The 12,219-nt window shown below is 33.2% G+C and overlaps 1 protein-coding gene across 2 annotated transcripts in view; it reads left to right on the top strand.

Annotated features, from left to right (window-relative positions):
* The window catches only part of LOC132702794 (uncharacterized), a 308,632-nt gene that overhangs the window by 43,622 nt on the left and 252,791 nt on the right, over positions 1 to 12,219 (top strand). Inside the window, exon 1 of one of the 2 annotated variants that reach the window (XM_060671577.1) lies at positions 5,565 to 5,691. The exons of the other annotated variant lie outside the window; for it this stretch is intronic. Coding sequence (XP_060527560.1) covers positions 5,674 to 5,691 — 18 coding nt within the window. The 5' untranslated portion in view covers positions 5,565 to 5,673. Of the gene's footprint in view, positions 1 to 5,564; positions 5,692 to 12,219 lie in introns of those variants that run through there. 2 annotated transcript variants of the gene reach the window in all.

Genomic DNA, 12,219 nt, shown 5'->3' with positions numbered 1-12,219 from the left:
TGGCATCACAAGCATGTGTCACTCTCCTCATCAAGTTCTTCGTCTGTTCTTCCGCACTTCCAGTATTGATCGGATCACTATCAAGGGCTATTAGAAATGGTTCTGGGTCAAAAGATTTTACCTTCCAACTAATGCTGTTAGATTTCTTGATTTGTCTCCTGAGGTTCTGGTCGCTTAATATTTCCCAGAATATTGCTTTATGGTCGCTGGCAGCGTAGATGTCCAACACTTTCCAGTTGTTGTTACCTTTAGCAAGACTACTACTGACAAAGGTGAGACCTACAATCAAGCTTGGGTCGCCTTTGGTGTAGATCGGCGTGTCACCGCTGTTGAGCAGAACTACATCTAGTGTTTTAAAGGCCTCTAGTAGTGTTTTACCTCGAGCGTTAGTCTGCTTCTTCTTCGCATCTTCGGTTAATCGATCCAGAAAATTAGTGAAGTCAACAATGGAGAGGCTAGATGGTACATAGCAGCTATAAAAGCGGACGCCTTCTCCTGATGCTGCTATAAGGCCGGCATTGCTGTTGTCGACTGCGTTCTAGAAAGGGAGCTTGCCACATGACCAGACGACAGCTTTAGATGTGCTGTCAGATTCCCAGGGTTGAGTACTCAGATGTTTGTAGTACTATGTCTAGCTCTAATTATCGTACGGATTGCATGAGCAGGTCATGCGCCGCCTCACAATGGTTGAGCTTGAGCTGCAGTATCTTCATGCTTGTTTGTTTGTCAATTTCTGAAGCGCCTCCTGAAATACCGGGCATCTGTGGATGCCGGTACGGCGAGGAGCGGGTTGCCTTAACTAGGAACGGGTGTACCCTCGGATATAATTTTCGTACCCCAGTTCCCTGAGGCCTAGTCAACACTTAGCCAGTCCCGGAATACATGGACGGACTGCACTCGCTCGGTGAGGTGAGGATTCCGATCTCAAACACTCACGGCGTACTACCTGATCAAGGCCCGTAGTGGCTGGCTCCAGATCTACTGCTGCAACTTACACCTCGGCAGAGCAAGCTCACATCAGCCCTTTGCCTGCATCGTCGGAAAGTACGACATAGGTTCCGGGCACTCCAGGTGAGTTACAACAGAGAACGATCTTCTTTTTGCAATGTCAGATGAAATAACCTCCCTAATTCCGGTCCGATGGTGATGACCGACCCTTTAAAAGGGGAGTTTTGTCCGCGGGAGCTTATTTTATTTGGCTCCTACCTTCTGCCCTCATCAGCTATGGAAAATAAGCGTTATCCAAGGACATTGGGCATCCTCCCATCCGCTCCTCAGCCACAGTGTGCGTGTGTGTGTGTGTGTGTGTGTGTGTGTGTGTGTGTGTGTGTGTGTGTGTGTGTGTGTGTGTGTGTGTGTGTGGTGTGTGTGTGTGTGTGTGTGTGTGTGTGTGTGTGTGTGTGTGGTGTGTGTGTGTGAGTGTGCGTGTTATAATTGTAATTATATAAATAATAAATAAATAATAAATAAAATTAGTCGTCAGAATACGTAGAATCTTTGCTATCACCATCATCCAAGGATATAATTAATGGTTTAACGTTATTCCAAGTTTTTTTATAATAAAACCTCCTCTCCAATTCCTCACTGGTTTCACACTGAGTTTTAATTAGATTGATTAACATGAGCGCACATTTTTATGCTTATGTTATTCCATCAAACTTTGTTTTCTATTTGGCTCAAATCATTTCTATAGGATTCAAATCGTAGTGAAAATCATAGGATTTGGTTCTTAAAACTAAAAACATTTGTTTTTTTTTGCGGTCGATCGTTGATATGATATTATGATATTATATTATCAATATCAATCTCTTACTCTCTTTTTTAGTGCTTCCTAACCAAAATTAACGCAAAATAATAAAAGGTATCAGTCAACACAAATAAAAGCTCACCCAATGCAAAATCCAATTAATTAATAATTGTTTTGTTTTCTTATATATATTACCGCAGAATAAAAAATTTATACAGCAGAACACTTTAATTTGACTATTTTGTAATAGCTCTTTCCTCTCATAATAGGAAAATATATCGTTACAATATCTACCGCAAATTATTCAAAGAATCTTCCCCAGGCTACTGTAACACAACTTTGAAGTCTTCTGAATTCCTCCTGCGTCAGTTGTTGATGAAGCGAGCTTGCTAACGTTTCATCAGTCGTCCTGCTGGCTTCTTCAGAGCTTAACTGAAACTGGCTGAAAATCTTCGTTTATCTTCTACCTAGAAACACATTCAAAAAATTCGAAAACGTATGTTTAGTAAAACCATGAAACTTTTCTCAACTTCCAAACAATATGGTAAATGTATTATCGCACCAACTTTCTGAGAAAAATCAGCTCTTGCAGAAGGTTGTCCTTGAACCACTTATAATTTCAAAAAAGGAAATCATTTCAAATGTTGAGTCTGCCATCTCAAACTGCTAATGAAATTTGATTTGAAACCGCAAAAATCCTTTAAAAATCCAAACTTGCCAAATCTAATACTCCAAAGCTTGAACGCATTGCTCTAAAGTCTCAAAAATCTAATCCCGACATCGTAATTCTAAGAGCAGAAAAGGGAAATGCTACTGTGGTCATTAACACAAGTGAATATTAAGAAAAAAATCAAGATATTTTTACAGACGGATCCTATCCTTAACTTAAAACAGATCCTACGTTATCTATGACCCTTAGTGACCCTAAAATTCCTCGTGTCTACGGACGCTCTAAGATTCTCACACCAGGATTACGCCTTCGACCTATTGTCAGAACCAATGGTTCAGCAATATATTCTCTACCAAAATAAACTCACGTGGTAAAGTGACGCTTTCCCCACGCGTTGAATTAGGTATTTTAAAGGACGTAGTAGAAAAGTAGATCCACTGGTTATTCTGGTTGGTTTCGATGTACAATTCCTCTTTACTAAAGTCCCTATTCTTGAAACTCTCCAAATTATTTCACATATATTAAAATTCGAGAATCTGGAACCAAACCTTCTAATCTATATTGAAAAATGCTTGTCTGGAACATAATATAACAGTCCAATTTTTCAATAAACGTCGGGAACAGCTGAATCCAAACTTATGGAAACGCTACGTTGATGATATTTTTGTTATTTGGCCTAATGGCCAAGAATCCGCCCAGATTGTCTTGAATTGGGAACTAAACCTACGACAATAAGTCCGAAAGCAACCCCACACTTGCCACTATTGTCCTTCCTTAAACATCACTAATCACATATCAAAAATTCTTAAGGCCAGATTTTTATCAACGCATCCTGCTCCGCCTCTACCACTGGCTTGCAATGTGCACGCTTTATAAAGGCGATGATGAACGCTTTCCAAAATTATTCGGTAAACGGAAACATTTCAGTGTACAGAGTATCCCAATCTTAGTATAAAGTTGTTTTGAAAATTAAGGTCAAAATTCAATTTTTTTCATTTTTTAGTTTTTTTTTGTAACACCAGGCTATAGTGAATCAACCAAATCAACTTAAAATAGGATATATCTAAGAAGTTATTACCATACAACAGGTTCTTTAATTAATTTCGAAAAGACAGGATAGAAATATATTTTTTTAATAATGATTTTTTTGTAATGTTAAGTAGATACTTGGCTATGATTACGGCTGTTAAAAACAAAGAATTAAATTTGTCAAAAACTTCTAAATTATGTTACCACAGGTAAGGTCTTCAAAGGGATATAGCCATTACAATTTTTATATTATAGAAATGTGTTTTGTTTATATTAGATATCCAGAAACGCGACAACTGTTGCTAAATATATTTGTTCGTCTGAAAATAAACCTAGTTAGATACTTTATTCCACCACACCCTAAAAACTGTTTGAAGGAGAATAGGGAGCAAAGAGAAACAAAAGTATTAGTTTTGCATAAAAGCAACGTCGTCATCATCTTGCAAACACATAGAACAAGCAGTAGGAATACCAAAATTAACTGTCTAAAGAATTAAAAAAAAATTCAAATGCGAATCAAAGATTCTTTTGGCAGACTTGTAATATAGTCCAACGAATGTTACTTTTCAAGTTCAGGAATTTTTGGTGGCGATAACACGAGAAACTGGTTGACAGAAAACCACCATTCAACTTTTGAAAGGACCCACAAGGTCGCTTTAGGGTTGAGGTATCGTGTTTCATTACCGAATTTGTGAAGTTCTTACAGCACGTAGGTACAGACATTCTTAAGGAAGTCATTCTAAAAAATATTCCCTTAGTATGTTATAATGATAAATACTTTCAGAAAGATGGTGCCCCAAGTCATAACTCTGAACTTTTAAGACCATTTTTAGATAACAATTTTCTTCAAAAATAGCTAGATATCAACGAAAATTACCTTTAGGTTTTACACCTCTTTTAAAGAGAATATGTGCAAAATGAAGTATATTAAACGAGATACCAGTCTGTATCAGAACTTCGAGGGGCAATCTATATTACTTTCGAAACTCTAATAAGAATAATTCTTTTAAATGCCATTAGAAGAATAAGAAAAGTGTACGAATTTTGCATTCGAGAAAAACAACAGTTTTAGGTATAATTTTATGTTAATATTCTCTAGTTATAGTGTTATTTTGAATTGAATAATAAGTTGAAAATTACTACAAATAGTAGTTCATAACGTATAAAACACATTTTAATAATTAAATTTTAAAATAGTTTCTTGTATGTTAATAATTGTTTATTTGGATATTGGTTTTTAATAGATTAATCATGGCCTACTGCTACAAATAAAATAACACATGAAAAAAATACAATTTTGAACTTATATGGATATTGTTTTTAATAGATAAAAAAATAATTTTTGAGCTTAATTTTCTAAACGGCTATTTTGGTTATTTTTATTTAATCTATGTCAACTTAAAAACAAAAAATAGAAAAATATCGATGTCCTTTCTTCATAAAAATCAATTCCGGTTTTGGTTACGTGTCGTTCAGAATATATTGGCCAAAATTGATATTCATTGGTTGTGGCCCTTCATAAACTCATAAACTACGAAAGTAATAGTTTTAGTGGCTCTATCTCGGGGATCTGTTATCAATAAATTTTATTTATTTATAACATGTTTAGTTTTAGTAGTACAAATTATTCAATAGTTACAGAGGCATTGCACGTAATGAGGATATAATGAAACTGAACCTGAAGTCTAGCCTAACACAAGCATTTAAAGTAGCCCCCTCCCTAACGCGACTATTTAGTTTTAATCCAAATCCGTGAGAGGATATTCGAATTAATTTAAAAAAATAATAAAATGATCTGAGGAATTACCCACTTAAATATCCGCGTGGATTTTACTTTGAACTGGTGATGTCTCTCTTGCGGTTACATAAATGCCATATTATAAAATGTGTCTTAGTGCTACCGAACAGAAAGCCCAACTAAAGCTATCGCGGAAGGATTTCCCTAATGGATTTCCTCGATCCTAACCCAAGAATGTTCCAGTTTCCATGATCGGCCTCGATAGTCAGCTGACTGACGTAAAATCTAGATAAATAGTTCTCATCCACGGCACCGAACGATAAATGGAAAGGCTTCCGAAAGCATACTCCCGCGCATGTCATTTCCAAAACGGCAGCAAACTCGCAGGAAGGGAGATTCGTCCATTTTAATATTGATTTTCAGATGTGTGTGTGTGTTCGTTTTGTGTGCTGTTTAGACGAGAAGATTTGATATTATATATTTTAAACAATGCCAGCCACTTCGAAAGTAAGTACCCTATCCCGTTGAGATTCAGAATATTATTAATTGTCGCATAGAAACGCGCTATGCTCAAAGTGTCTTCAAAACAGCTTTTTCTAATTCAGTTTTTTTCTGCTATGGAGTGTTCATTTCGAAATCAGATGCGAAATTTGACTGCTCAGGCACTGGCGAGACTGGACCATCTATTTCGCGATCTGTTATATCCGATTTTTTCAATGCCGTTTACTAAATCCATACTTTAATTCAATTGCGAGTTGGTTTGAACTAATTATTACTTTACCCGGACTGCAGCACCAACCGGCGTTGAGGTAGATCAAGATCAATGGATAAAATGATGGTTCCGTTGTAAAATCCAGTACTTCTTTGCTGTTAGAATTCGAAAATGAAAGATTATACTGCTACTTAAAAAACTAAATAAATCGTGTGTCTGGAACTCCCGTACAAAATCTTATTTGCCTAAAAGTCTAGGAAATATTTTATATTTTCTATACAGGTGGTATAAGTTAATTTATTTTTACTTTCTTTCTTGTTTTCTTCTTTTATTTGGAAATATTTTTATTTGCTCTTTTAAATTAAGATAATTGTTCTTAGTGTGTAGTTGATCGTGATAGGGTACCTTGTTATAGGTAAAAGGCAATTCCGTTTTTATTATTTTTTGTTGTTGTAATTTAAGGAGACATAAAAGTAGAAAAGAAAAAGAGATATAAAAAAATGAAGGTCACTTTATCGTTTCGTTATCGTTAAATGGTTTAATATATATGGTAAAACAACATGGTAAATAAAAAAGAAAGATGAAATGATAGCTAAATAGGTATATCACGTCACATGTTAACTCATTAAACAAATTACTTAAGAACTTACTAAAAATAAAATTATAAATTTTTGTCAAACGAATGACTATTATTTTTCGAAGATAGAGAATGATGTCTTTCATCAGTATATCAGTATATACATTTGGTATGAGCCTCTCAAGAATGTATAACAGTATGGGACTATATGTTTAAATAACCTAAGAAAAGTATTTTTTAAAAAATTTAATGAAGGTACTCGCGGCAGGTCTTGGAAAAAGTATTTAGTAAATAGCTAAAATAGTTCTTATTTAATCCTGATAATATTTAGGAAATAACTTTTACAATTTGCATGAAGCCAACTTAGTTTAATATTAACATTTTATTTGTAACATTTCACATAGCTTAACGTAGAATAACTTAACCAGAGCCTAGGTATTAAAACAATTATTTCAAATGATAAGAATAATAAAAATTATTAAATACTAGCATTTTTGCAAATCTGTACATATTTATTTCAGTTTCAATCGTTTGTTCTCTAAAAAGGGCCTTACTTGTCAAGTATTATAGGCGAGTGCCCCATCTTGTTGAAAAATTATGTAGTTTTTGAATTTATTTAATAATTTAATTTATCTTTTTAAATAATATATAGGTCATCAAGCTATGTGAAAAGTTAAGTGTAACTATTGTCAGGAATCAATAAAGTAACTATTTGAGATATTTAATAAATCGTTTTTTCAAGATCTACCGCAAATATCTTCATCAAAATTAAAAAAAAATCATTCTTGTGATGTCATTTATTCATATAATACCATACTGTTTTTTGAGAAGCTCATACCAAGCGGAATCAAATTGGCTCACACCACTGAATTCTACATAAAAATCTATATCGAATGCGCTTTTTACCTTTCTGGCATTTCATAGGATATTCGAGATTCCAATCTTCCAATTTCCAAAATCACCTTGTATTTAAAAAACTAAGCAAGTCATAAATATTTTGGTAACGTCATCTTTTGTTTTACAAGAAAATACCAAAGGTTTGCGAAAAAGCAAGGCTCTATCTTCACTAACGAATTTGCACACAGTGTACAATATGGTACTCAAAGCGCTGTGGTCTTGTAAATAATGCTTCGACTAAATTAGATTACGGGAACTTAGCAATAGCAATGTTAATAAATATTTAAAAAGCTTTTGATATGCTTAGTATTGATGTTTGATTAAAAAAATTATATTATATTGGGTTGAGAGGCGACATGTATAACATTATAGAATCTTATTTGTCCGATAGAGCACAGCATATAAGAATAGATACAAATATCAGTTGCACGGAGGGTAACAATTTTGGGGTTCCACAAGGCTGTGTTCTCGGGTAGTTATTTTATTCTCTTTATGTGCTTAGACTGGTTTGGTCTCAACACATACATTTGCTGACGACACAGTGCTTGTCTGTATATATTTTTGGCAATGTCAAGGACGTAAACAACACTGTGAATGCTGATCAATATGCGGTGTGGAATTTTAATAACTAAAGTACTAGGTTCCCTTATTTACGATTTACGGTGAACTTCTTCATATAGGTTTTGTTCTAAACCGAGTTTACCAATTACCAATTCTCTTTGGAATCTGAATAGCAGTTGCAAGAATGTAAGGACCGCATTTAACAGCATTACACCAGCGATGTTGAGTGATATTTTAAGTTCTACAGTTAGAACATCATGAACTAAGTTGGACTAAACACATTAAACATATTTCTAGTAAAATTACACCAATGATTAGTGCACTGTACAGAAATAGAGACGACCTATCTTATAAGGCTAAAATTAATATATAAAATTCCTTATTTTCACTTCAGGTGTTTAATTCCTGCCTGTGGTACGTGTGGGGTTGTAAAGTTAAATTTGTTGCAAGTTTTGCAGAATAAAATATTAAACATTATATTTTAATATAACCGATCTGGAAGCTGGATAAATTATTGTATTTGCAAATGTAAAGAAATGTCTAAAAAAATAACACCTTGTTACTGTCATATTTAAAAGGCTTCAAGAACTATTCTTCTCAGTTGACCTTCATCTCGAAAACTCGCCAGTAAACCTAAAATCGATACGCCATCCATATCCTTCTCGCGCACAATAAGGACGTGTTGTGCACCGGTGCGCTTTCCTGTTGAAACCAACAGTTTCTAACTCTTGTAAGCGGTAAGTTGTCCAGCGCTTCTTTCATATCATGCTCCAATAGGTGGGGGTAACGCTTAGAGGTAAGACAACCATTATAAGAAAAGGGTCCCCAAAACGATATTGATGTCTAGATATTCGGCGCACTCGAGGATTATCTATCTCTTGCTCAATAATAAGCATTTGGCTTGTTAAAACTTCCACTCTTTGTTTCCATACCTTCGTCCGACCAAATAATCTTATGGGGGTCATTTTTCTGACACTTCCTGATATACCATTCGGAAAATGTTGTTCACCTTTCTTCATCGCAATGTCTCGGCGCTTAACAAATTCAAAATTTGAACTGCGAATTGTTTATTTTCTCAAAACAAAATGTTTCCGGATTTTCAGTTACAGCTAAAAAGGAATTATTTACTTTTTCTTCACAGCAGGATTTATTTCTGGATAAAACCATATTACTCTAGATTTGTAGTTCATCGCGCAAAAATTTTTTTGTTTTCTCGACGGCATGTTATTAATTTTTAAATTTTGCATTTTTTTTCTAATTTAACCATTTTCATATCTCTTATGGTTTCCAATATCCCCATCATAGACATCCTTTATCTTGGACACACTGTGCACAAAACGAAAGCGTACCTAATATTAATAAAAAAAATTCATTAACACAAAGATTTTTTACATTAATTTTGCTTCTCACTCAATGCTTCTAAAATATTAAATGTACAAGCGGACATTGATTTTAATTAGAAATGTCTGAAATAAAAATACTGATATTAATGACTATTGACATGGATTAATGTCCTAGTTCATTCATTCCCTGTCTAGTAGACATCAACCAATTATATTTTGTAATAAGTAAATAAATAGCATTATCTCAATCACCTAATATATATTAATTAATAATCTGTGACCATTATTATCAAAAGCAAAAATGCATTAATAGTAGAGTTGAAATAAGGGACGGAAAAAATATCAAAAATATAGGCTCACCACGGTGATTTGGAAAACAGTAAGAGATAAATAAATTTAACGAATTTACTCATTTTTGAGCATCAAGATTTTCCTATATTTTTAGCAATAATAATGCACAAAATGTAAAGTAATAAAGTAAAGATAATATGGTGTAATTCTGAAATGTGGAAACTATTTTCGGAAATGTTTAAGGGCTAAATTTTGAAAAGTACCCATTTGTATTTTGTGAGGAAACGAAATTCAAGATCAATTGTGAAAAAAAAAAACCTTGGCAATTTAGAATCCGAATATTTATTTAAACCTGTTTTTAACTGTTATTTACATTCTAAAAAGTTGCACAGAACATAAATTTTAGTTAAGTGGCGGGCTTCATTTTATAAAAATAAGCTTTAAAACACGACCATAACATGACATATTACATAAAAAAATATATAAATTTTTTGAAACAGGTCTAATAATATTATATTCATTATAAATTTGATACCATCGAAATAAGTTTATATTTCTTCTCTACTGCAAAGACGAAGAGTATGCCGTGTTTTTAGATTGTAAAACATTTATCCGTTCTTCAATTTCCTCAGTGGTTTTTGTTACGTATAGAAATGGTTTCTGAGAGTCTTGTATTGTATACTTTTTTCTTTGTTGTTTCCTCTTATGACTTTTTTTTATTGTTTTACCAATAGGAGCAAAATACCCATGCAATGCCCACATTATTGCTGTATGATGGCAAATAAAAAAACATTGTTTGCACTAAAATTTGCGTTATTCTCTGAAGCTAAGTCGAAAACCGACGATTGTCTTATGGAAAGGTAGCCTTTTTTACGTCTCCTTTGATGTCGTCGCGGGCTTTAAACGTAAAATGAAAAAAAAATCGAAACAAATTATTGGATGACAAACACACTCTATACTCGAACAGCTGGACAAAACCACCAAGCACCAAACTTTTAGCCATTCCTGTTGTGGTATTTTACATATAGGTGAGAGTGGGGCAGCGCGGCCCAGCGGGCGCCAGGAGTACCACCTCAAAAAAAAAATTTTTTTTTATTATAATTAGAAATTCCCTTTGGGTAATTCTCATTCCATATTATTATAACCCAGTCATAATTAATTTATTGAAAGTGTCATTTTTTGGATAATTCTATGGATTAAGCCTAAAGCTAGAACTTTCGAAAATCTTATAAATACCAATAACAATATTTTAAATTTATAGAAAAATAGTTATTAGTCAGTACCGTTTTTTTTTTATAAATAAATATAATTATTATATATACCTTTATAAATAGGGAAGAGTGGGGCACGACTTCCTGAAGCTTCTCATAAGTTTGGGTAAATTTAGTTAAAGTTCCCTATGTATTACAAATCTCTACACATTTCTGACATCTGCAAGCTTCGTAAACAATATACCTACAAAGTAATGATATGAAGATAACTTTTTGGCAATGAATTTGAGTACATGGATGCCAGGGAATTATCGTTTCTTTAGAAAGTTGTGTGTATAAAAACAAACGATTTATCTCTGGCCACTGCTATACCTACATTCGCTTTTTACAGAAAGAAAATTGTTTACTTATTTAATTCGGATCACTGCACTTTTCTTTTCGAAACCTACAACCCCAGGCACAATAATAACAATCGGGATGGGCGGAATAATAACAATATAGGGTAGCGTTTTATAGGCTGATGTCAGAGCTAGCCGATGCCTCGAATAAAAATTCGCGACTGGAAAAATAGAGAAAGAACCCGTGACGACCAGGGCTTGGTTAAATAATAAAATCTAAAAGTTTCTCTTTGTACATATGTATGTCCCGGTGGCTTTGGCAGGTAACAGGTAGTGAAAGTGTGTGTGTAATGTAGCATGAAGTTTAGTTGTCATATATTATATTAGTGATAATACCAGAAATTGTCTCATCCAGAACCAGACACTTATAGTATAGTTGCAACCCCCTGCGAGACAACCTTAAGGTAGAGTTAATTTTAATTATACTTTAGTTATAGTATAAAAGCTGAAGTTCATATATATATATATATATATATATATATATATATATATATATATATATATATATATATATATATATATTGCCAGAAGCATTAAAGATCTATTGACGGTGCAAGCACACTATGTTTTAGCGATTTATCAAGAAAATTTATTATATAAAATTCAATAAATTCTTAGAAATATTATTTAGTAAAATTTTATCCATCTTTAAATTAACAATTCAAAATGTGACAAATTACATTTTAGAGTTTTGTAAGCTTTATTTGATATCTAATTCAATAAAAATTTCGATATTTTGCAAAAAAAAAATGTTACTCTAAGAAGAATAGTTGTAGTTATAGTAAAATATTTCAATGAAATAGGAGTTTAATTATAATTATAGCCATTGTATACCAAGTAAAAAAATTATATTTCGTCAATATCTGTCGGTTGGTTGTCCTCAATATCTCCTTCTGCACCATTTTCTGTAATAAATAAACCAAGTTAACATAATTACGAATAGCTTCAAATGTATCTATAAAACTTTAGCATCAAAATCTGTCAAAGTTTTTAAAGAATCACTGTCATAATTTGGTAGTTAATCCCCTTCAAACCATTTAAAATA

This window comes from Cylas formicarius, unplaced genomic scaffold (genome assembly GCF_029955315.1).
Source record: "Cylas formicarius isolate icCylForm1 unplaced genomic scaffold, icCylForm1.1 PGA_scaffold_6__28_contigs__length_40554024, whole genome shotgun sequence".
In the NCBI taxonomy this organism is placed as follows: Eukaryota; Metazoa; Arthropoda; class Insecta; order Coleoptera; family Brentidae; genus Cylas; species Cylas formicarius.
Note: the sequence above shows the minus strand (reverse complement) of the source record. Positions and strands in the feature narration are given on the sequence as shown.